We start from the raw sequence: 24,391 nt of genomic DNA, 5'->3' as shown, positions 1-24,391 counted from the left end.
ACTTTCACAATTGACAGACAACAATAAATATGTCTGACACACACAGAGCGCTTCGCTGAATGACAGAAAGCTGACACCGGCTCTGCCGCACGTGCTTTTATAGCTTCCTGGTCATGACGTCACCTGCCCGTGACGTCCCGCTCAGCTATTGGACTGATTTCACATGTGATTCAGAGCATGGGTCGCAGAAAGCGTTCCCCTAGCGTTTTCCGACGCAGCTCGAGTTCCTGAAGAGGAACTATCGTTTCTGGCGTCAGACTGGAGTTTTACCGCCTCTGCTAATAATAGGCTTTTGATGATAAATGTTACATGTTGCAATTTGTAAAGAATGCTGGGAATATGTGACATTTGAAGAATTTGATTCTTTCAGTCAAGCCAGTAAAACAATAGATCAGTCAATCTCAAATGCTCACACCTGAACACAGAACAAAACTTTAAACATAATATCATTAAAACTAAATATTAAATAATTAAAAATGCCATCATATGCATATAGGCCCAATAATATGCATATTTCTGAAGTGAGAATTTTGATTTCGAAATGTTTTTTTTTATTTTTTATTTATTGTTATTAAAGGGGTCATATGATGCGATTTCAAAAACTAATGACATTATTTACTGTCTTTACATTTATTTTGAAAGATGAAGCTCGCGATTATGGTAAGGGGTGTTACATTTCCGACGAGTGCTTGCGGTGTTCGGCCAATCACAATGCACTGGGTCAGCTGGCCAATCAGAGCAGACTGCACTTGTCGGAAGGAGGGACACTGTAGAAAACGAAGCGTTTGAGAGAGGCGGGGCATAGAGAACCTACAGTAATGTACAGTATTTGAAAAAGAATGTGTTTTTTGAACATTAAAGCATGTCAACATATTCTGTTACACCAAATACACAAAATAATGATCTTTAAAAAAGCATCATATGACCCCTTTAAACAGCCTGGTCTCATTGTTTATACATAAGTTAGGTATCATTACGTAATGTTCACAAGACAGTCGAAGTCCTCTCTGATGGAATACAATAGCTTTGTGTGAGGTACAGTGTGGAATTTAAGATGTTAATCGATATTTGGAATGATTTTTCTGCCGTAAAACCTGTCGTAACGTTTCCTGAAGCTGCAATTTTTGAATTTGTAATGAGCGGGTCAGCATGGGTATGTTTCAGTGTCTGTGCAAACGTAAGTGTTTTGTAAAACCACATTTTATGTAAAATACATACAAATTCTCATGAGATTATGTTGCATTAAAGTGATAGTTCACCCAAAAATAAAAATTGTGTCATTACTTACTCACCCTCATTTTGTTCCAAACCTGTATGAGTTTATTTCTTCTGTTTAACATAAAAGAAGATATTTTGAAGAATGTTGGTAACCAAGTAGTTACATCCACTTCAATAGTATGGAGAAAAAAATAAAATAGTAAAATACTATGGAAGTCAATGAGGAACAGCAACTGTTTGATTACTCACAGTCTTATAAATATAATCTTTCATGTACAGCAAAAGAAAGAAATTCATGAAGGTTTGGAGCAACTTGGTGCCTAAGTGATGACACAATTTTCGTTTTTTTTGGGTGACCCATCCCTTTAATTTATATTAATTATTAGACATTTACTGAAAAAAAGCTCTTACTTTTTGTCTTGTTTTCCAAAATAAATAGATAAATAAATAAATCTAAACATTAAAACAACATAAGAAATATTAGATTTCAGAGATTTAATCTAATAAAATATAATCAGGTTTAAGTTTAGTGAGGGTAAGAAAAATAAACATGAATTACTGGATTTTTTTTCTTGTTATAAGCATGAACCTTTCATTAACTTTCTCTGAAGGAAATACTTTTTAATACATGTAATTTTTCTTCTTTTCTTCAGTGTACCTTGTTTTAGATATTTTCTTCTGGAAAACAAGACGCTTGATTAAAAATGTTTAGTGCTATTATTGTACATGTCTTCTCTTCTTGAACTGAAGAGGCGACTTAATCATGTTGAGCCACCTACACTTCATGTAAGGAACAAGAATGTCTGAGCATTCAAAGCTCTACCCATGATACCTGTTATCTACTGTGCAGTCTGTCAGATGGGACTGTTTCTGGGCGGTTTGGCTGCTTGCCCTCTCCGATGTCCTGTTGCTCATGTTAATCTAACCCTCCTCTCTGTATTGTTCTCAGATCTTCGACACATTGAGCAGAATGAGAGGGTGTCCATGGGCCTCAATGGGAATCTGTACTTCTCTAATACACTGGTGTCAGATAGCCGCGATGACTACTGCTGTTTTGCCTCCTTTTCCAGGATACGCACAATCGTTCAGAAACCACGCTTGGTCCTGAGGGTCAAGCCAAGTATGTGGCAAGAATCTCATGATATGTTTTAAAGGAAATGAAATAGAAAAAAAGGTTTATACACTACCATTCAAAGATTTGGGGTCAGTAAGATTTTTCAGTGCTTTTGAAAGAAGTCTCTCATGCTCACCAAGGCTTCATTTATTTGATCAAAAATACGGTAAAAACAGTAATATTGTGAAATATTTAAATAATTTTAAATAACTGATTTATTTTTGAATGTATTTTAAAATGTAGTTTATTCTTGTGATGCAAAGCTGAATTTTCAGCATTATTACTCCAGTCTTCAGTGTCACATGAGCCTTCGGAAATCATTCTAATATGCTGATTTGCTGCTTAAGAAACGTCTAGGTTACTTGTGTAACCCTCGTTCCCTGAAGGAGGGAACGGAGACGTTACGTCAGTCGTGACTGACGAATTGGGATCTCGCCCGAGAGCCCAATCACCTTTGAGTGTTAACTAAACAAGCCAATGACAGTTGGCGTGCGTGTTTCGCCACGCGAAACCTGACCCCCTCCAGTGCCCTGCGGAAGCCGGCAAGTCCCCTCACACCAGCTGGGGCGGAAGATAGGACAGCGGCTAGGCAGAGGTGTCCGCCACTGCTGTTCCATACAGTGGTACATTGGATAACACTGGGAAAGCGTACCCAGTTGGGACGCTACGGAAGCCACATCCTGCACATAGGAGGTATCATGTGGAATTACACATATGGACTGGCCCAGGGCAGTGCTACATATGGAAGTCCCTGCGGTAGACTCAACCCGCCTGGGGTGAGATAACTACACAGCAGAGATGGCAGCGAACGACTGCCAGGGAAAGACACGGGCTTACCGTGAGGGGAGCCGTACCGTGGAAGAATACATATGTGGGATCACCCGAAGGGGGAATCACTACACACGGGCACCTAGCCCAGCACAAGGGCTGACCTTGGGCATGCACACGAGTGCTGAGAACATGACTCATCCATGAGCGCTGCTTCAGCGTGCTGTAAGCCCAGGCACGAGACACAGCGATCATGACCATCAGATGAAGCCAGGAAACGACCACATCCAGAAACGCACGAGCGGGAAGCCATCTTTAAAAAGACGCCCGTCGCTTGTGGAGCTCTTTTAGATATTTGCTCTTTTAGGAAAAAAGGAAACACTCTTTTAGAGAGAGCGCTGAAGCGCCCAGGGGAGGTCGCGGCGAGACCGCAGAATGGCAGCTGCAGCACGCCGAAGATGAGCAGCACTGAATGGCAACCCCCGCTGACGCGCTGTAACACCAACGCTAGGTTGTTTCTTTGCAGACACTCGCGGAGATTCATCCTAGTAGAAGGCTCGGCTCCGAAGCGAAAAGCTGATGTGTGTTTGCACGTGCTCTCCTTTTATACCCGCGCTGCGGGGCGGGGTGCGCGTGGCGAAACACGCACGCCAACTGTCTTTGGCTTGTTTAGTTAACACTCGAAGGTGATTGGGCTCTCGGGCGAGATCCCAATTCGTCAGTCACGACTGACGTAACGTCGAACGTGACTGACTGAAAGGGAACATTTATTATTATTATTATTATCAGTGTTTAAAACTGCTTCATGTTTCTTTGGAAAGCTTGACACATTTTTTTCAGGATTCAAAAGAACATCATTCATACAACATTAAAATGTATTTACTTTCACTTTTGATCAACTGAATGCATCCTTTCTGAATAAAAGTATTAATTTCTTTAAAAAATCTTACTGACCCCAAACAGTTCAAAATGAATTGTAGTTTGTATTGTGTTTATATACATATTTTCACAACTGAGATGCACAACAAAAGCTGAACAAAGTATACATACATTAACAGTTACATTTTTAAAATGGTTTTCAGTAATTGTTAATGTGGCAATACATTAAATTGGATGCGGTTTGGTTTAAGTGTATTGTCAGCATGCTGTGCTTTATCATGCTAATAATTTAACAGTAACTGTCTCTAATGTAATCCTTTTTAAAGTCAGCATGACCCTCTTTACTTTCTTAAACATTCCTGGTCTTATTATGATTTATCAGTTCATGTTATTAAAATAATAATAATAGTGATAATAATAATAATGATATAAAAAATTAACATTAAAAAAAATCTTCCACCCTGACCTATCCTTTGTACAGGTACATAGCATTTATATGTATTGTATATATGCTACATATGTATTGTGTATATGCTTTTTATTACTAATGAAATATGCTGAAAATTCAAACAATTCTTCCAATTTATTATTATTATTACTTTTTTTTTATTTAGGCCAGGGGGATGATGACATCACAAGTGGTGAGTAACATATTTTATCAAATGTGCTGTGTATCAAATATGCACACACAAAAAAAACCTTTACTTATCTTTTTTTGTGGCTTTTCTTGCAATGATCCTTATGTAAGGGCTTTTTTTCAAGATAAAGTTTGTTGGGCTTTAGCACTTGCTAGTTTGTCAGCTATTTCTGGAGTTCAGACTGAATTTTTCTTCAGCTTGAGCTGTGTGATGTTATAAGAGTCATTAAAATGTGACAAAAACTTCTGTCACTTTACAAAATTGTGTGAGATGATCTGGTCTCTGAGAATATATTTTAAATTGTTTTTCGGACCTTAAATTATTCTTGTTCAGATATGAACGTAGGTTTCTTTTTTATCCATGTTGTGGCGATTTTCCAATCATTTGTCCCCGTTCAGTTCAGAAGAGGAAGCCGAGCATTTTGGTGCCCTCCAGTCATTCAACGACATACATAAAAAAAGGAGAAGAGCTGGAGCTGGAGTGTATCGCAGAAGGACTGTGAGTTCACTTCTCTATGGCCATGTTGGGTTTACAAACACGACATTGCAGCAAAGCATTTCCACTGACAGAGAGAGTGACAGCGGTTTATTTTGGTCTTTTCTCAGGCCTACACCGGGGGTAGAATGGATCAAGATGTTGGAAAATTTACCAACCCGTACACAAATCAAGAACTATGGAAAGCTTCTGACTATATCAAACGTCACAGATCAGGTTGAAGGGACATACATGTGCAAAGCCAAGAATGATCTTGGTGAAGCTGAGCATCATTTCCAAGTTGTTGTGGAGGGTATGCAAACATTTAAAAGGTCTTAAGTCCCAATTGTATTAGTTATTTGTTTTTTTGACGATTCCCAGTTATTTTAGTCAGTAAATCTGTTTGACAAGAGTAATTGGTAACAGTTTACGGTAAGGTTTTGCTTGTTAACATTAGTTAACTACATGAACTAACAATGAAATATACTTCTAAAGCATATTATTAATCTTACTTAATATTAATTTCAAAATGTACTGATAATTATTCAGATCAAAAGTTGTACGTCAGTATTATTTAATGACCTGAGATAACATGGGCTAACAACAAACATTTTCAATAACTAACATTAAGAAGGATTATAAATACTGTGACGAATATATTGCTCATTGTTAGATCATTTTAGTTAATGCATTAACTAAGGTTAATTATTGGAACTTATTGTAAAGTGTTTTCAAATAGATTTGTGAATATTTGGGAAATGCCAGGGAATTTTCAATTTGTAATTTCCGGTAGCTGGAAAAAAAAATGGCTCTGGTTTAGTTCGGTCTCTGTAAAATTACTTGAAATATCATTGTCCAGTATTCACAATCACAAACCACAAAAGAAGTCTATAAATATATAGTCTATTTCAGGTATTTTATATGAATCGTATATATAATTCTCACTATTAACTAGCATGCATATTGCTAGCATATTGGCTGTTTATTTAGTACTTATGAAACGCATATTAATGCCGTATTCTGAATGACCAAATACAAAATTGAAAATCATGTCACTTACAAACACAGGGGGGCAGTATTGCTCTAGATAGGAAGTTGCTTTAATCCGTATTCATATGTTGTGTGTCTCAGAGCCGCCTAGCTGGCAGGAGGAGCCAGTGAAGAGTCAGTTAGCAGAGATTGGATCTGACATCCACATCAAGTGTTCTGCTAGAGGAAAACCACAACCCACAATCACCTGGAAGAGAAATGGCCAGCCTCTTGATGGTGTGTTAAACCCCCTCCTCTCCCACCCTTATCATGCCCATTTGACTGAATTTGTCGGCTCAAAGCCACTGCCAAATGTGCAATTACTGGCTTTGAGAACAGTCTGTTGTTCCTTTCTGGGTTTTCTCATCATTTAGACTTGGTAAACAGCAGTGGATTTGTGGCCACCTCTGTATTTGTGCACAATTTACATGCCTTGGTAAAATTATATATCAACAGTAGATGAAAAAAAGTCAATGATGTATCTTCCAAGTATGTACCTCACAGGTTTAATGCTGCTATAATGATGTGAAATTTTACAATATAGACAGGGGCTAGCTGTATCAATTTTTTTACTCAATTTTTTTCAGAGTGGGTTTATTTTTGAAAGTAAATTTGTGTATAGATGCATCATTTCTAGTTTTGGCTATTGCACATTTCCACTGTTATTGCCCCTAAAATGTTTTCATTTTTGTGATTAATAACAATCCATGTTGTCACATGTTCAGATAAATTTTTATTAGATACTAATATTTAAAATTAATTTATAAATTGATCAAAAGCGACAGTACAGTACATATTGATGTTATTCTTATTCATCAAAAGAATCCTGAAAAAGTGTTAGATAGTACAACTGTTTTCATTGATAATAATAAGTAATGTTTCTTGATCATCAAATCAGTATATTAGATTGATTTCTCAAGGATCATGTGACACTGAAGACTGGATTAACGATGCTGAAAATTCAGCTTTGCGTCACAGGAATAAATTACAATTTAAAACATATTCAAATATAAAACAGTTTTTTTAAATTGTAAAAATATTTCACAATATTACAGTTTTTACTGTATTTTTGGTCAAATAAATGCAGCCTTGGTGAGCAAAAAAGACTATTCAAATACATTACAAACCTTACCGACCCCAAACTTTTGAACGGTAGTGTATAAGCTCATGTGACAAGTTGACAACTAGCCCCAGTCTCTCCTAAACACTTTGGGTGCCAATTCAAGCTTGTTTTCTCCCCAGATTTTCCTTCTACCAATTACAAAGTGCTTGATGACAGAATAATCATCCTCAGAGCGGAGCAGAGAGACACTGCAGTGTACCAGTGTGAGGCCTCCAACAGACATGGGACCCTACTTGTCAATGCTAATGTGCTTGTCATGAGTGAGTACTTCACTTACCTGTGTAAATAGGAAAGAAGATGAATATCATATTGTGATTTTCAGAGCACAATAATAGGTCAGCGCTTCTGATGCGCACAACCCCCCTATTTTACATGTATCAATTAATCATAGCATCAGAAGAGAGGATTGTGGTCCTCGTTGAAGTTTTCTTGCTTTTGATTATGATATGATACTCTTGCTGACATATAATGGCTTAAGGGTTTCAGCAGCTGTTCATTCGTAATTGTTGTAGAAGAAAACATGAAACGTGTGCATGAGTGTGCATCTATGAACTACTTCGGTCACTGTTTTCTGTTTATAGCTGGCAGAAGAAAAGAGCTCTTTTATATGCTAATAGCTTTTTTACAGTTTAATTGTGATTTCGGGAGTGTGCCTTGGTTTCAAACTACACCGCAGAAAGTGAGCCATATGCCGCACTGGCTGTTTGATGTTTGTCTGTCTGCACGAATGTTTTGACTAATGGTCTGGCTTTCTCTCAGATCATCCCCCTTTGATTCTGACGCAGAATTATCTGGAGTACGCAACCATGTTAGGCAAGAGTGTGATTATGGACTGCAGAGTCTTTAGCTCACCACCTGCCACCATTAACTGGTGAGTTTGGTAACAAGTGTTGTGATTTTAACACCGTGTCCTAACCAGACGCAACATGATAAGTCACAAGTGAGGTGTTTCTGTTCTGTTAATCAGAGTTTGTCTCAACCAACCGCGACGCTACATTTTGTTGGTCCCTTGGTTTCTTTATCTGTACACACTAAAATCTCATTGGACTGAAGTAACGCATTCATGTATATTAAACATCAAACTTGGACAAGGATAGACTAATTATGGAAATATGCCACGCTGTCCAGTGAAGAAGTCATGAAAATACAAGATACTGTATGTAGTTTTACGCTCTTCAGCCCAGTGCGGTGTGCATGTGAAAAAGCGTGCAAACAGAGATAGTGCCTCTGATTGGCTGTTTTGAGCTGTTTGACCATTTTCACATTCAATTTCTTGTCACATCACACCTGGTTAGGACACGGTGTATGAGTGTTAATTAAGTGTTACTGTATGGTACCTATCCATCAATTAAAAAAATACTTAGGCCTATATTTAAGATTTATGTATTAAATGCATATAACAATTTAATCGATTTGGATTCAGGTTTAACATAACCTAGTAAACATAATGTGATGCATATTTGTTATACATAACTGAAATAAACTGAATGTGTTTTAAATGCACAGTAACCAGGTGTACATTTATCATGAACAAATGATATATAAAAATGTGTATGTAAACTAATTTCATAAATGTAAACTGAATCTTGCTTGTACCCCAGCTAACCATATTTAATCCATGTTCATATTTAAAAAAAAAAAAAAAAAATTTAATACATCTATAAATGTAAAGTAATTATTTAATTAAATGCTAAAGTTTTCACACAGATTTATAATGATTCTAAGGAATTTTAATAAATATTTTTTGAAAATATGATTATTTAAATAAAATCAAAAAGATAATGCATACGGAAAATCTACAAAAAGGTAGGAGGGGCTAATGTTACCATCACTTAATGATAATGACTGTCACGCCCCTTTTCATATCCATTCTGTTTTAATAAATGAAATGATTTCTATATAACTGTCTACAAGGCTAAAAAAAAATAGTTTTTTGATTAGGATGACCAGCAATGGACATTCATGCTGGCCTAAATTGGTCTTCACTGCAAAAAAAAATTAAAATAAATAAAAAAAAAATAGTTTTTGTTGTCTGTATTATTGTCCAGTACATCTAGTTAAACATCCTTCAAATATATTTCTTAAATGACATTATAATTAAGATTTTGCTAGAAATATGCTAAATGATTTTAGTAGGGATTTTAGCGTGGTTTTACTGTAGCTGCTCTTCAGACTATGGGTGAATGATAGTTGTTGGACACAGAGTGCCTAATAATAGCAATACAGACCCAGTAGGGTCAAGTGAATTAAGTGAAGGAAAAGGGACAAAACATTGAGAAAAGACACTGCAAGATCTATAGCCCTTTTGAAATGTCTGTTCTCTCTAGGGGATCCTCCTTTTGCACTAATTTATGCTGTTTTCTTCTTTGAAAAGTTTCCTTTCAAAAACCTTTGGTCAATTTTCAAAGTCATGGTAAAAAAAAAAAACTAGGCTACATTGGATTCGGTTTTATCAACAGAGCATCTGTAGTCATTTCAGTAAAGGTCCTTCCCGTGGGCCTCTGTTTCAGAAGAACTGTGAAGGGTTCAATGTTTGTGTTGTAGGAGAAGAGAAGACCCAGAGGGCTCTCTAGATGGAGAGAGATATTCTCTCCTGAAGAATGGCTCCCTGCAGATTCACAAAGTCGAGATGGAAGATATGGGCCAGTACAAATGTTTGGCAAACAGCTCCGAAGGCACCATGAGCCTCACCACTGAACTTTTCATTAAAGGTTAGCCACCTTCCTTAATCAAAAAGCTTTCTGCTTCCTGGTCATTATTGAAACTAAAGGTCTGCTTTTGATAGATTCAACGAGGATCGTAGAACCACCTCAAGACATGAAGGTCAAAAGAGGATCAATGGCAGAGCTGGAGTGCCAGGTGGAGTGCGATCTCTGATTGGCTGTTTTGAGCTGTTTGACCATTTTCACATTCAATTTCTTGTCACATCACACCTGGTTAGGACACGGTGTATGAGTGTTAATTAAGTGTTACTGTATGGTACCTATCCATCAATTAAAAAAATACTTAGGCCTATATTTAAGATTTATGTATTAAATGCATATAACAATTTAATCGATTTGGATTCAGGTTTAACATAACCTAGTAAACATAATGTGATGCATATTTGTTATACATAACTGAAATAAACTGAATGTGTTTTAAATGCACAGTAACCAGGTGTACATTTATCATGAACAAATGATATATAAAAATGTGTATGTAAACTAATTTCATAAATGTAAACTGAATCTTGCTTGTACCCCAGCTAACCATATTTAATCCATGTTTATATTTAAAAAAAAAAAAAAAAAATTTAATACATCTATAAATGTAAAGTAATTATTTAATTAAATGCTAAAGTTTTCACACAGATTTATAATGATTCTAAGGAATTTTAATAAATATTTTTTGAAAATATGATTATTTAAATAAAATCAAAAAGATAATGCATACGGAAAATCTACAAAAAGGTAGGAGGGGCTAATGTTACCATCACTTAATGATAATGACTGTCACGCCCCTTTTCATATCCATTCTGTTTTAATAAATGAAATGATTTCTATATAACTGTCTACAAGGCTAAAAAAAAATAGTTTTTTGATTAGGATGACCAGCAATGGACATTCATGCTGGCCTAAATTGGTCTTCACTGCAAAAAAAAATTAAAATAAATAAAAAAAAAATAGTTTTTGTTGTCTGTATTATTGTCCAGTACATCTAGTTAAACATCCTTCAAATATATTTCTTAAATGACATTATAATTAAGATTTTGCTAGAAATATGCTAAATGATTTTAGTAGGGATTTTAGCGTGGTTTTACTGTAGCTGCTCTTCAGACTATGGGTGAATGATAGTTGTTGGACACAGAGTGCCTAATAATAGCAATACAGACCCAGTAGGGTCAAGTGAATTAAGTGAAGGAAAAGGGACAAAACATTGAGAAAAGACACTGCAAGATCTATAGCCCTTTTGAAATGTCTGTTCTCTCTAGGGGATCCTCCTTTTGCACTAATTTATGCTGTTTTCTTCTTTGAAAAGTTTCCTTTCAAAAACCTTTGGTCAATTTTCAAAGTCATGGTAAAAAAAAAAAACTAGGCTACATTGGATTCGGTTTTATCAACAGAGCATCTGTAGTCATTTCAGTAAAGGTCCTTCCCGTGGGCCTCTGTTTCAGAAGAACTGTGAAGGGTTCAATGTTTGTGTTGTAGGAGAAGAGAAGACCCAGAGGGCTCTCTAGATGGAGAGAGATATTCTCTCCTGAAGAATGGCTCCCTGCAGATTCACAAAGTCGAGATGGAAGATATGGGCCAGTACAAATGTTTGGCAAACAGCTCCGAAGGCACCATGAGCCTCACCACTGAACTTTTCATTAAAGGTTAGCCACCTTCCTTAATCAAAAAGCTTTCTGCTTCCTGGTCATTATTGAAACTAAAGGTCTGCTTTTGATAGATTCAACGAGGATCGTAGAACCACCTCAAGACATGAAGGTCAAAAGAGGATCAATGGCAGAGCTGGAGTGCCAGGTGGAGTGCGATCCCACCCTCAGAAGAGAGCTGGAGATCTTGTGGATGAAAGATGGGATGAATATCCTCTCAAACTTCTCTGAAGGGTGGGTGAACTGTTTTCTATGAGTAGTAGGATAAGATAGATTTTCCTCAGTGGTTCAGCTTTGAATTCATCGAAGCAATTCTCCATTTAAGCAAATCCTTCTTTTAGAAAGGTTGTGCTGTCAAAACAGAAAGGATTAGCACGAGCTATGACAGTTTTGTAGTGCAGACATTTTAGTTATAGTTTTATCAGTGCAGGAATCATGGATTAAGTACTTACACTTTGTAGTCATGTAACAGAGCCGAGCTAGATGTAATTGTAAGCTTTTATCAGTAATAGTAAGCTCTTATGGGCGAAATGTCTCTCTTGAAAATCAAAAGCTACTCCAGCTAATGAGCAGGAGCTTTAACTTCTTTTCTGCTGGCTGGAGCATGAGGCCCAACAGGATCTTCTGTGTAAATGCAGTGTAATACTGTGCCATGTTTTGTTGTTGTGACTGTTAGTTATTTGCTTCCAGACAAATTATGTTTGCATCTTTACCTCAGGTCACCAATTAGCAGGCCATGATTCAGATCCACACTGCAGATTAGTTCCAGTCGAACCGCAAATCATTTTTTTATTAATTATAAAAAATTGGAGACAAAAACACAGCAAACATAAAAGAGCTGTGCATTGATTGTCATGACAACATTTAATGCAGCTTTTATTTGGCATTTCCAACACAACAAAAGCCACAGAGCCGCCTCTGACGATGTATCTATACCATCCTGAAACAAACTAGATCACTTCCATTATAATCAATGGAGCTGTCTGCACTATAAGTGGTTGTTTCATTTGACGGATACCTGGTTTCTATTTTTATCAAGCTGCATAGCAACTTCAGCCACTTTATTTTTTTCCGGTCTGCCTGAAAATTTGTATTTTGTGGGAACTGATTGCTCTGCAGTTTGCTTTGAAGTTTATCCGTGATTCAATGTCAATAAGACTCGTAAAATATCAGGTTTTTTTTACCTTTTATGATGAAAAAAAGAAGGTTAGATCAGTTGTAGAATGTAGGTTGTAGTCATGTGGTGTGACTCCCGCAAAACCTAATAATGATTTATTAATTAATAATTCATAATACTTATTAAAACAATACTGATTACATTGAAAACAATGTTTGAGATATGTACACTCATATTCAAGGTGTAAGGAAAATATTTTATTAATTTATACTTCAATTTATACTTGGTTACATCACATTTTAGAGGCATTCCATTTATTAATGTAGTTGAAAATGGAGTAAACGTTTTAGAACCACATGAAAGAGAAGAATACATTTCTAAGAACTTGGCACATATTTTTCAACTAGATTTTTAAGATGTGATTTTTCTCCATCCTGGACACTCTTATTTGTCAATGACTCATTGTTTCTTGCCTTGTTTTACCATTGACTATTGCTGCCAACATAGAAAGCTACAATAAATATTCCTGGAAATGCACATTGCTTATTTCATTGCTTTTGAAACGATGTAAGATCCTTTGAACATTGTGAAAGCCATTTAGAGACTTGGAACTACTACATGAACAATGTATTTGTGGGTCTGATGTCTCATTTAGGAATTCATGAATTTTAATTTGACAGCATTTTGTTATCAATCAACTACCATCTAACTATTATTTTATATTGTACCTATTTTGGGTTATTTGCAGATATTTCACAGATGATGGAATTCTCCAGATTGTCAATGTGAGCCACAGTGATCAAGGGAATTATACCTGTGTTGTTCGAACATCACTGGACCAAGATACAGCTTCTGCATACATAACTGTGTTAGGTACGGTTGAAAGACCTTTTGAGACCAGAATGAATGCCAACTAGATTGTGGTGTTATGTTTATATATTACTTGAATACCACAATAATAGACCTGCTTGGAAAAATATTCAAATAATAGTGCAGCAATCTCCGCAAAAGATTGTACAGAAAACACAAAACATAGGTGGAAAAGATGTGTAGACTTTGTGATCATTATTGCACCAGTTATTTCTTTAAGCGATTCTGGTTCTCTTATGAATGGTCTTAAAACGTTTTTATGATAAGTAGCTTGTTTATGGTGTTTGTGTCTGAAATGTGACACAGATGTTCCAGCTCCACCGGTTCAACTGACGCTCTCTGAGCTGAAAGACCGCAGTGTGAGGCTCCAGTGGGTGGCTGCCAGTGATCATAACAGTCCCATAACAGGTAAAACTACACTACAAATGTACTGTGCTGTCAGGGTTACAGAACAAATGCAAAACTGTTCCATTAGCATTGCCTTCATATGTAATTGTACACATTTTCAGTGCTTCTGAAGCTGGCTTTTGCTTTAAGCAGATTCCTCTGAAGTCGTTTTCATGGACCTTGCTCGTTCTCAAACATTGCTCTACAATATTTCAAGAAGGCTCCCACTGGGGCCGCACCACAGTGTATCGAGAGTGTGCGCTCAGCATATTCAATGACCTCTGTGCTCTGTTCCTATGACTAGAGTTCATCATCCAGTATGAAGAGAACCACTGGGAGCCGGAGAAGTGGAAGGAGATTATACGAGTTGCAGGCAGCCAGTTCTCAGCCCCCTTGACGCTCTACGGCCACATTAACTACCAGTTCAGAGTCATCGCTGTCAATGCTATCGGAAGAAGCCATCCCAGCATGCCCTCCAAAAGATATAAGACACCTCCTTGCGGTAGGGATACCTGTGATCCTTGACAACTTGCTTTCGTAACATGTTATCATCCAATGTCTAGCCTGTCCTTGGTTCACCTTGGACTTGTTTGAAGCATGTCTTTGTGGGGATTTACCCTGAGAAAATTATACAGATGTCTATAAAAGCTCCATAAATTTTAATTCTTTTTTAAGCGAGCGCTGTCTCTGACTATCAATGACTGCATGCTCGTCATAATGTGTGATACACATTGGCAGTGTTAGAGGGCAATAGTATTATTGACTGAGACAGATGTTAAATAATTCATATTCACATTTGTACAGCCCCCGACAGGAACCCAGAAAACATTAAGATTGAGGGTCACCTGCCACATCAGATGGACATCAGCTGGGAGGTAATAAAATGCAAACAGCATTGTCAAACAACCTTAATGCATGTGCATATTTGCATGGCTTGGAAGCAAGAAAAAGGCAAATACCCTCGCGCAAGGAGGCTTGGGAGCTAAATGCTCCTGGAGCTCCTAAGAAGTCGGGTGTCTTGTAGTTTTAAAGCAGTAACAACTTAATTTGCACTGGCAGTCAAGTATATGAGCCAAATTATGCTCTATTTATGAGTCACAATTCCTTCAGATTGAAAGTCTGAAAGAAAGCCAAGTGAGGCACCCCAGAAACTAGGTTCCCACGCCAGATTTCGCAAACCCACCAGCAAATGTCTCTCGAACTCTTCCATTCTTTCCAAATGCTCAGTAATGTTTGCAGTGCACTGACCCACTTTTCCTTTTAATCACTAGCCGCTCTTGCCTGTGGAGCACAACGGTCCCGGTCTGGAATACAAACTGAGTTACAGGCTCCTGGGTGTCGAGGACAGTTGGAAAGAACAGATGATGAAGAGACACTCATTTGTGGTGCGAGACACCCAAACATTCGTCCCTTACGAGGTCAAGATCCAGGCCTTCAACAGCCACGGTTGGGCACCAGAACCCAGAGTGGTGACTGGTTATTCCGGGGAAGACTGTGAGTCAAACAGCATGTTAATGCGTTCATCTCACAGTCGTGTGACACTGCCGCGATTAGCCAAAAATAAACACTTAAGATTAGGAGATTAGTTGGGAGAGTGGTTTAATCCACTCCTTACCAGGATCAGTCATTTCTGCTGAGCTTTTGCGTTGTGCTCTTTGGGATCAGACACATTGTTTGCCAAGCACTTATGCGATTATCTTTTGTTTTATTCCATTTTCATATTTTTCCATCTCATACCCTTGTCTCTAGTTGACATTTGGCATTGTCTTGAGGATGATGCAACAGGTTGGGCTGCTTTTGTCCCTGCTATTCCTGCATCACTGTAGATATACAGAAACATGGCTTCTTTAGCCGTAGGTAGATCTTGACAGTTTTCATGCAGTTGTTGCAAAGAGCAGGGATGCAAACTTGACACTTTTCAATGATAATTGCTGTTTTGAATCCAAAATACTCTCAGAAAGAAATGTGCAAAAAATTGTACCATTAGGGGTACAACAGCTTGTCATTGGGGCAGCACCCTCAAAGGGACACCTTTGTACCTTCTTTACTCCTAAAGGGATTACTATTATTATTATTATTGTATAGTAATAGTGAATGGCTTCAATAAAAACAGTGTGAATGTGAGACAACTTAAGTAACAAAATAGTCTAGGGTGAGTTTTTCACTATCCTCATGCTCAAATTGACTGTAAATCCACATTTTAAAGCTAATGGGGGTTACATCTTTGTCACTTTTTTCTCCCTGATGAGTTTGCATCCCTGAAAGAGCCTTTCCCATATATCTACATGTGTCTGTGAATAGCTTCATGTTAGCATGTGCGCTTTTCCTGGAAACAGTCAGTGTGTCATCTAATTACAATTCATCTTTTTCCTTGGCAGCTTTAGTTGCTTGAGGAAATGGTTGTGTATGTGTGAATTTGTGAGCTGTAACCCTCTTGCATCAGTTGGGAAAGTTTAGCCGTAAACAGATCTGCATTCTGTTGCCCTTTCCAGTGCCCTTGGCGGCTCCTGAAGACATATCTGTGGAGGTGTTGAACTCTACACTGCTGAGGGTCAGCTGGTCACCGGTGCCCCAAACCGCCCTGAGGGGCCATCTTGGAGGATACACTGTGAGTTCCTGACTCCTTCAGTTCAGAGGTCCTGTGGTACTGGACAAAAGCTGATGGTCATTTAGCAACAAACAAGCTGTTTATAGCATTTAAAGGGGTCCTATTATGCTCTCCACCTGCTGCGAGCTTCAGTGTAAATATTGCGTCAATATCAAATCAATTTTAGCGTGATTTAAACCCGGATGATTGTAACCACTCTAAGTTAGTCTGCCTTGGGAAAGCTAGCGTGTCTCCGACATAGTGATAACACACATTGCCTTCTCTAGTGCATCTCAACCAGGTCTCGTCCCATTTGTCGATATTTGTTATTATCACAAATCCTGGAAAATATACGTTGTAGTCCAAACGAGTTGTTCGTTGTAGTTTTTGAAAAGTGATTTCTAAAATGATAAAATGTCTCCTTTTGAAGTGGACTTTGAACTTTGTAACTTTGCAGATCTTTTTTTATGCTCAAACAGCAACATTAAAGACTAACTAAAGTTGAAAAAGTGAAAAAGCATAAATAGGACCCCTTTAAAGTTCCTTATATTCAGTCCCGTTTCACTGCCAGTTATGATCGAACACATGATATAGACACATTTTATCACGTTAGTTTTTGAAAAGTGATTTCTGTTAAATAAAATATCTCCTTTTGAAATGGACTTTGCAGATCTTTTTTTATGCTCAAACAGCAACATTACAGACTAACTAAAGTTGAAAAAGTGAAAAAGCATATTAGGACCCCTTTAAAAGACTCCACTGTGTGTTTCCTTATTACTTTTATTTTATCTTTCAGCCTTTATTTTCACTCTTGGATTATTTTCCATGAAAAAAAAAAAAAAAAAATATATATATATATATATATATATCCTCCTCATCAACACCCTCTTTCTCTTTCTTCCATCTTTTGCTCCCAGGTCCACTGGTGGCAAACACAAAGTCTGTTGAACTCTAAGAGAATTCCCTCAGAGAGACAGTCTCTCACCATCCCTGGAAACAGGAGTCACACCATGGTGCCGGGACTGAAGCCATTCTCTGAATATAGCCTGACTGTCAACATCTTTAACCGGAGAGGGAATGGGCCCAGCAGCAGTCCCATCTCTTTCACAACTCCACAGGGAGGCAAGAACACTTCGATAGTAGACATGTTTTAAAATTCAGTGGTTTGAGCATCTGCTAAGTTCTTGTGTAGATTCAGTTGAGTTTTACACACTTTGTTGTTCACCCAAATGTACTGCTGAACATAAGAAGTCTAATTTACATAGAAAGGAGGTGTGTAAAGAATGACATTGACTTAAATTAAATTAAATGCAATGCTATTTCAGCAGTTGAACTAAATTTGTAGGTTTTTATCAAATAAATATGCAGGTTTTTTGTTTGTTTGTTTTTTGCACTGAAATACAGCATCTAACAGTTTTTGAGTTTTCTAATTTAAGGTACATACTGACCAGTAGCGCTTGATATCTTCCCACAGTTCCTGAGCAACCTCCCATCCTGAGAGCCACAAACTTTCAGAAAGACTCCATCACGCTGGTGTGGGCGCCTCCGCATGAAACCAATGGCTTTCTCACGGGATACTTGCTGCAATATCAGACAGGTATGATGCTCACAGATTTATCTCACGTTACATCGGCTATCTCAGTGAATTTCATATAATCTATGTTTAACTGTACTATATATCCTGATGTATATACTCCAAGTTTGGGGTCAATAACATTTTTTATGTTTTTATAAGAATGGTCTTATGCTCACCAAGGTTGCATTTATATATTACAAAAATACAGTCAAAAACAGTAATATTGTGATATAATACTTTTGAATAACTGTTTTCTATTGTAATATAGTTTAAAATGTATTTTTTTTAAGTTTCAGCATCATTACTCCAGTCTTCAGTGTCACATGATCCTTCAGAAATCATTCTGATATGCTGATTTGTTGATTTCTAATTATAATAACAGGTCAAAGAGAGAGAGAGAGGGGAAAATTAAAAGCTTAAAGAAAGTGTGAAATGCTTTCTCGAATCTCAAATTAACAACATTTTATTGATGAGAATAGAGAGAAGGTAGGATTGATTGTGGCAGACTATATATAATAGGCAAAAACATAATTCTGCTGTGAGGTAAAGTAGGAAGAATAACAGATCAAGAGAAGTGGTGCTGGGGAGGAGGAGGGCTAAAGAAAATTATCACTGTGCTGGACGGTAATATATAAGGTTGCATAGACAGGAAATAGAGATCGATTGGCAGATTGGGCCAATCAGCTACTCAGAAGTTTCTTGACTCTACTATGCATTTATTTGAAATAGAAATCTTTTGTAATATCATGTCTTTTTTGATTAATTTAATGCATCCTTGCAGAATAAAAGTGTCACTTTCTTTCAAAAATTCTTCCTGACCCCAAACTTTTGAATGTTTTAAATACTTTAAAACTCAATCATTTTTTTTGTTGTTCTTGTAGTTAATGAGACTCTGGGTGAGCTGAAATCTGTGAACATCAATGCACCAGATACAACACAGTGGGTCTTGCGTGATCTGCAGGATGACAACTGGTATAAGTTCTACCTGAGCGCATGCACGCAGGTGGGCTGCGGGTCAGCCATCAGTGAGGAAGGAGGCACCATCTCTGAAGCGTGTAAGTGTGCCCAGAAGCAACTATAAGCAGAGTCCCAAGAGCAATAATGGAACTGGTATCAGAATCTGAATTAAAGTGCCCATGCTGAGACACAAACATCTGATACAAGCTATGTTAGTTGTGCTCTAATTAGCACAGCCGCAAGGTGATCGAAAGTGATTAAGCAGCAGTTACGGAACTCTGAGTTGCTGTTGGCAAGATCTTATTGCATAAAGGAGAGTGATTAGATTATTGCTAAAATGCAAAACTCACAATGATCTGATGAACAAAAGGATGTAATGACCAATACATTGACCAATCAATGAGGTGGCTTAGTAAAAATAATTGCCTACTGATGTGTTTTTACTTACTGGATTACTGATATTGCATCATCGTCACAGTTTTTCTGTAGGCCACAATTTTGTTACGGATTGCCTATTTCTTTCTGTTATGCTCATATTCTCATACTCCATGGGTTTGTTTAACCTGATCTGTCTTCTTATCAACCAACTTCTGTTTCTCATGAACTAGTTACAATGCCCAAGCATTCATTTCCTGAAGTTTCTACAGTCTCAGCTGAAACGTCAACAGAGAGCTGTATGTATCACATACTGAAGTTTATAGCCTTTTGCAGCTTACTTAGTAGTAGTAGTAGTATTTTGAAGCATTTCAAATGCCTCTTGCGGTGACATCTGCATTTTCAGTCAGATAAATGCAATTTAAAGCTAATTTATCGGTATAATATGTCAACTTAAGGACATAAAACCTGAATTAATTTATTGTTGTATTTTTACGTATCTCTACTGTCTTTTTAAGATGAACTGTCGACATCTGAGGTGACATCATCTGACTTGAGTATGTACCAGCAAATTTGTAGCTGTTTTTGTAAACTGAAAAATGAATTAGTATATTAACTCCTACATTAATATGTCTAAAATAACTCCATATACACTAGTAATAGTGTCAGTAATTGTAGCACTAATTTTAGTCACATAAATAGTATCAGTTGTTGCTGTTGTTGAAATTCCAAAAGGCCCTGCCTATATTCAGTGAAGGAGATAATTGTGTACATTCTGCAAAACGAGCATACTATTCCATCAAAAATCCTCATAGTGACAGATGGTTCAAGTTTACTTGAGCTTGGTTGCTGTTGGCATTTGCTTTTGTTTTTTAAGAGCTCCTCTGAGGCAGTAATACTGTCCCTGAACTCCTGCTAAAGGCTGCAAAAACATGCTGTCTTTATCAGGGTTGACAAAATCAGTCTGGCTGCTGACAGGAATACATCACTCAACGGTGTTCATTTTGTAAAGACTGGCTGTAAACTTATAGTACAAATTGCAAAAAAAAAAAACTTTAGCAACTATCAGGCCTTTACGGCACTTTCCCCTTGTTAGGTCCATTTATTTTGCTGTCCTGCCTATGATTAGTTGCATTTTATTATTTGCATTTAACATTTTTTCCCCTCCTGATATCCATGACCCTATCAGACCCATTAGTCATTTTAAACCCACTGGTTGATATAAACTGATATAAACAATCCTAATTATTTATATAGTTCCTGTTCATGTTGATCTGATGCTGTGAATAATGATTTTATGATGCGTAGAAGCATTTTTTTCTGGACAGTCTGAATAGGGACATAACAGTTTTCCACTGCTGCAGTCCATTCTAAAGCGAAATGCATGTGGTCTGAACTCTCTCTCTCTCTTGCAGGACAACCTTTCTCTTTCACCTCATCTAATACAGACACTCCTTCTGTCAATGCAACCTTTCCTACCTTAGGTATTCATCCATTCATCTACCTAAACAATCACTTTCATAACTCCATATCTGAGTGAAATTAACATTTAAAGTTAGCATGAAATTAAAACGTCCGTTATTACATTGTTGACAATGATGTCAGTGCATGTTTTTGCATTTAATTTAATTTTATATGTATTTTTATATTTCGTTTTTCAATTAATTCGAAAAAAATTATAATCTTTTATGATTGACATCACTGGTCCCTGATACAGAGATCCGTCAGTTCTGATAAAAAATCCTGCCCTACAATTTTATCTCAAATAAATATCCTCTTTTACTCCGAAATGTTATAGAAATGCTGTTTCATGTTGACTTTAACAAAGTTTTCATTCAGATTTCTGTCACTATATCATTTCTATAACACTTTCCTATGGTTATGGGTATACTGGGATTCTTTTGCAGGAACTAACCTTTTGAGCGTCTTTCCTGTATTTTGTTCTATACCTTCTTCTCTATAAATTTCTCTCAGTTGTGCTCAACATATCCACCTTTGTAAGTGACACCTCTGCAAGAATCAGCTGGAGAACCAGAGGAGAACGTTCTGATTCACAGCTCTATGTTGCCATAATGAATCACCGTAAGGATCTTACTCCTCAAACTGATTTGTCAGCATCCAATATTTGCAGCATTGAATTTTGTGTAAATTGTAGACATATTTGTAGTGAAGTTTGGAAAGTATCATCGAGGGCTACAACTAAAAACAATTTGAACTATTTTGAATTGATTAATCTGTTGATTTCTTAGATTAATTGGCTTTTCAACATTTTGATCAATGTGCAGATTTAAATATGCATAATGTACACTGTAAAAGAAAATCTGTAAAATTTACGGTAAAAAAACGGCAACTGTGGTTGCCGGAATTCTACCATAAAAAATATGGTAGCAACATTTTAGATTTTACGGTTTTAACTTAAATTTACAGTTAAATACCGTAATTTTATTAACTGATATAATGTAAATATACCAACCTATTGAAGTACTGAAATCTGTTTTGTACCTTTGTAATACACTGATAACCACCAAATGCAGGTGGTGATGAGAAAGTCACATGATGAACCAAAGCCCATCACAAGCAGCTTTTAAATAATAAAATATATAGAAGGTGCACGGTGTCATTCACACAAACACTAAACACCATCATGGTAACACACATGAAACTGAAATAATGCAATAAACATTAATTTAACAACATTAGGTGTAACATACAACCCTAATATACAAAACTGATAAGAAAAAACTAAGAAACAGTTATTTCAACAACAAAAAAACATCAAATTTTAAATGTAACGCAGGGAATTCTGGAAATGTCAATTTATGGTTATTCACTGTAAATTATACAGTCATTTTCATTTCCAAAACCGGTATACTACCGTAAAATTACATGTAATGTCCAATAAAGGGGGAAGTCGTGGCCTAATGGTTAGAGAGTCGGACTCGTAACCCAAAGGTTGCAGGTTCGAGTCTCGTACCGGCAGGGATTGTAGGTGGGGGGAGTGAATGTACAGCGCTCTCTCCCACCTTCAATACCACGACTGAGGTGCCCTTGAGCAAGGCACCGAAACCCCAACTGCTCCCCGGGCGCCGCAGCATAAATGGCTGCCCACTGCTCCAGGTGTGTGTTCACGGTGTGTGTGTTCACTGCTGTGTGTGTGCACTTTGGATGGGTTAAATGCAGAGCACTAATTCCAAGTATGGGTCACCATACTTGGCCACATGTCACGTCACTAATACAGTTTTTCACTGTATATAGTAGGGGAATTTACCGTTAACCATTTAACAGGTTTTTACTGTAGCATTTTTACGGTCTTTTACCGTTAAAATCATGGTCATTTTTTACAGTGTACTGTATATATTAAGTGCAAACATGTAAATACAACGAAATGCGTAATTCAAAATACATGTAAAATACCCGTGAACAGTTAATACAGAAAATTCCTAATAATTTGCTATTTATGAACTAAAAGAGTTAATTTAGCAGTTTCAAAATTTGAAGTTTGACTGCAGACCTTATTTTACTTATAAATAAAAACAGCTACTCTGTTCTATAGAAAGTAATGTCAGGGGGAATTCACAGATCAAAAATGCTAATTCCCAAGCATTTTAGGACTATAAATTGAACATCTCTATTTAAAAACTGAATTTGATGTCCAACAACAATTTAATTACATAATTACTCATTCTTCCTCTGCGCTCTGTTTGACTGATGTACATGCTTGTGCATACATGAAGTATTTAAAGTTTAACGATGACAGTGACATTTAATTACTCACTTCCTATTAGGATATCCAAATGAACACATTAAGAATGTAAAATGAGAGTAGCATCCTGTCTAAAAAACCTCTCCAAACAGCCCAAAATCCAGACCAACTGAAAATTAAATTTATTCTTGACTATTTTCATTGTGCATCTTTATTTGCAGCTCTTTTATCAATCTTACTCTGCCAACTTTTCTAACCTTTCAAAGTGTCTCTTTACAGTATCATAGATATCACCTCTTTCAGCTGGGCTGTGGCCTAACACTATCTGGTTATGCGGTTATTCCTTCAGGTGATGGTATCTGGCAGCTTTCAGAGGCTTTAAATACATCTAAATGTTTCCACCTCGTTGAAGGGCTCAGCCCAGGAACTGTGTACACAGTCCGGCTGCAGGCTTCACACAGGGTTGATGACCCTAGCATTTTTGAAGAGGTTTTCAAGACCAGGAAAGGTGAGAAGTTAGAGAGTTTAGCCTGTAGAACAGCATTAGAAGTATCACTGACATAGTATATATGTGATAGTCTTTCTGTGGGTGCATTAGCACTAGAGGTATGTAAAAAAAAAAGGTCTCTCTTTCCATTGAGCAAGCAATTTTTAAAATATTATACTTTATAGAATGTGCTGTAAAAATAAAGCTGTGAAGTTTACAGGGAGAAAAGACAGCAGCTGTGGTTGCCAGAAATTTAACTAAAAAAAATAGTCACAACAGTACTTCATGGTAACATTTTTTCACAGTCAATTATAAGATAACTTTGTTTTTACTTGTTTTTGTTTTAACAGTATTTTACTGTAAAATTGCTTAAAATGTCCTGTTAGATCTATTACAAATCACACACACACACACACACACACACACGATTACTATCAATATACACTGAACAAAATTATAAACGCAACACTTTTGTTTTTGCCCCCATTTTTCATGAGCTGAACTCAAAGATCTAAGACTTTTTCTATGTACACAAAAGGCCTATTTCTCTCAAATATTGTTCACAAATCTGTCTAAATCTGTGTTAGTGAGCACTTCTCCTTTGCCGAGATAATCCATCCACCTCACAGGTGTGGCATATCAAGATGCTGATTAGACAGCATGATTATTGCACAGGTGTGCCTTAGGCTGGCCACAATAAAAGGCCACTCTAAAATGTGCAGTTTTACTGTA

General features: G+C 37.0%; 1 protein-coding gene across 6 annotated transcripts in view; it reads left to right on the top strand.

Annotated features, from left to right (window-relative positions):
- Positions 1-24,391, top strand: part of LOC107663069 (neural cell adhesion molecule L1-like protein) — a 61,447-nt gene that overhangs the window by 30,727 nt on the left and 6,329 nt on the right. For 3 of the 6 annotated variants that reach the window (XR_001631284.1, XM_016453219.1, XM_016453218.1), the window contains 24 exons: positions 2,168-2,338; positions 4,594-4,620; positions 5,016-5,115; positions 5,223-5,404; positions 6,223-6,357; positions 7,363-7,503; positions 8,003-8,114; positions 9,788-9,954; positions 10,029-10,102; positions 11,749-11,834; positions 13,466-13,590; positions 13,894-13,995; positions 14,279-14,476; positions 14,779-14,849; positions 15,246-15,468; positions 16,467-16,582; positions 17,479-17,683; positions 18,036-18,158; positions 19,019-19,192; positions 19,703-19,768; positions 19,988-20,026; positions 20,885-20,953; positions 21,444-21,551; positions 23,522-23,680. Coding sequence is in view for 5 of the 6 variants with exons in the window: in XM_016453219.1 (XP_016308705.1) it covers positions 2,168-2,338; positions 4,594-4,620; positions 5,016-5,115; positions 5,223-5,404; positions 6,223-6,357; positions 7,363-7,503; positions 8,003-8,114; positions 9,788-9,954; positions 10,029-10,102; positions 11,749-11,834; positions 13,466-13,590; positions 13,894-13,995; positions 14,279-14,476; positions 14,779-14,849; positions 15,246-15,468; positions 16,467-16,582; positions 17,479-17,683; positions 18,036-18,158; positions 19,019-19,192; positions 19,703-19,768; positions 19,988-20,026; positions 20,885-20,953; positions 21,444-21,551; positions 23,522-23,680 (2,973 nt within the window). In the remaining variant the exon portion in view is untranslated. The remainder of the gene's footprint in view (positions 1-2,167; positions 2,339-4,593; positions 4,621-5,015; positions 5,116-5,222; positions 5,405-6,222; positions 6,358-7,362; positions 7,504-8,002; positions 8,115-9,787; positions 9,955-10,028; positions 10,103-11,748; positions 11,835-13,465; positions 13,591-13,893; positions 13,996-14,278; positions 14,477-14,778; positions 14,850-15,245; positions 15,469-16,466; positions 16,583-17,478; positions 17,684-18,035; positions 18,159-19,018; positions 19,193-19,702; positions 19,769-19,987; positions 20,027-20,884; positions 20,954-21,443; positions 21,552-23,521; positions 23,681-24,391) is intronic. The other 3 variants (XM_016453220.1, XM_016453221.1, XM_016453222.1) reach the window with 3 other exon arrangements.

This window comes from Sinocyclocheilus anshuiensis, unplaced genomic scaffold (assembly GCF_001515605.1).
Source record: "Sinocyclocheilus anshuiensis isolate Anshui unplaced genomic scaffold, SAMN03320099.WGS_v1.1 scaffold2161, whole genome shotgun sequence".
In the NCBI taxonomy this organism is placed as follows: domain Eukaryota; kingdom Metazoa; phylum Chordata; class Actinopteri; order Cypriniformes; family Cyprinidae; genus Sinocyclocheilus; species Sinocyclocheilus anshuiensis.
This window is presented reverse-complemented; position numbering and strand designations above follow the sequence as displayed.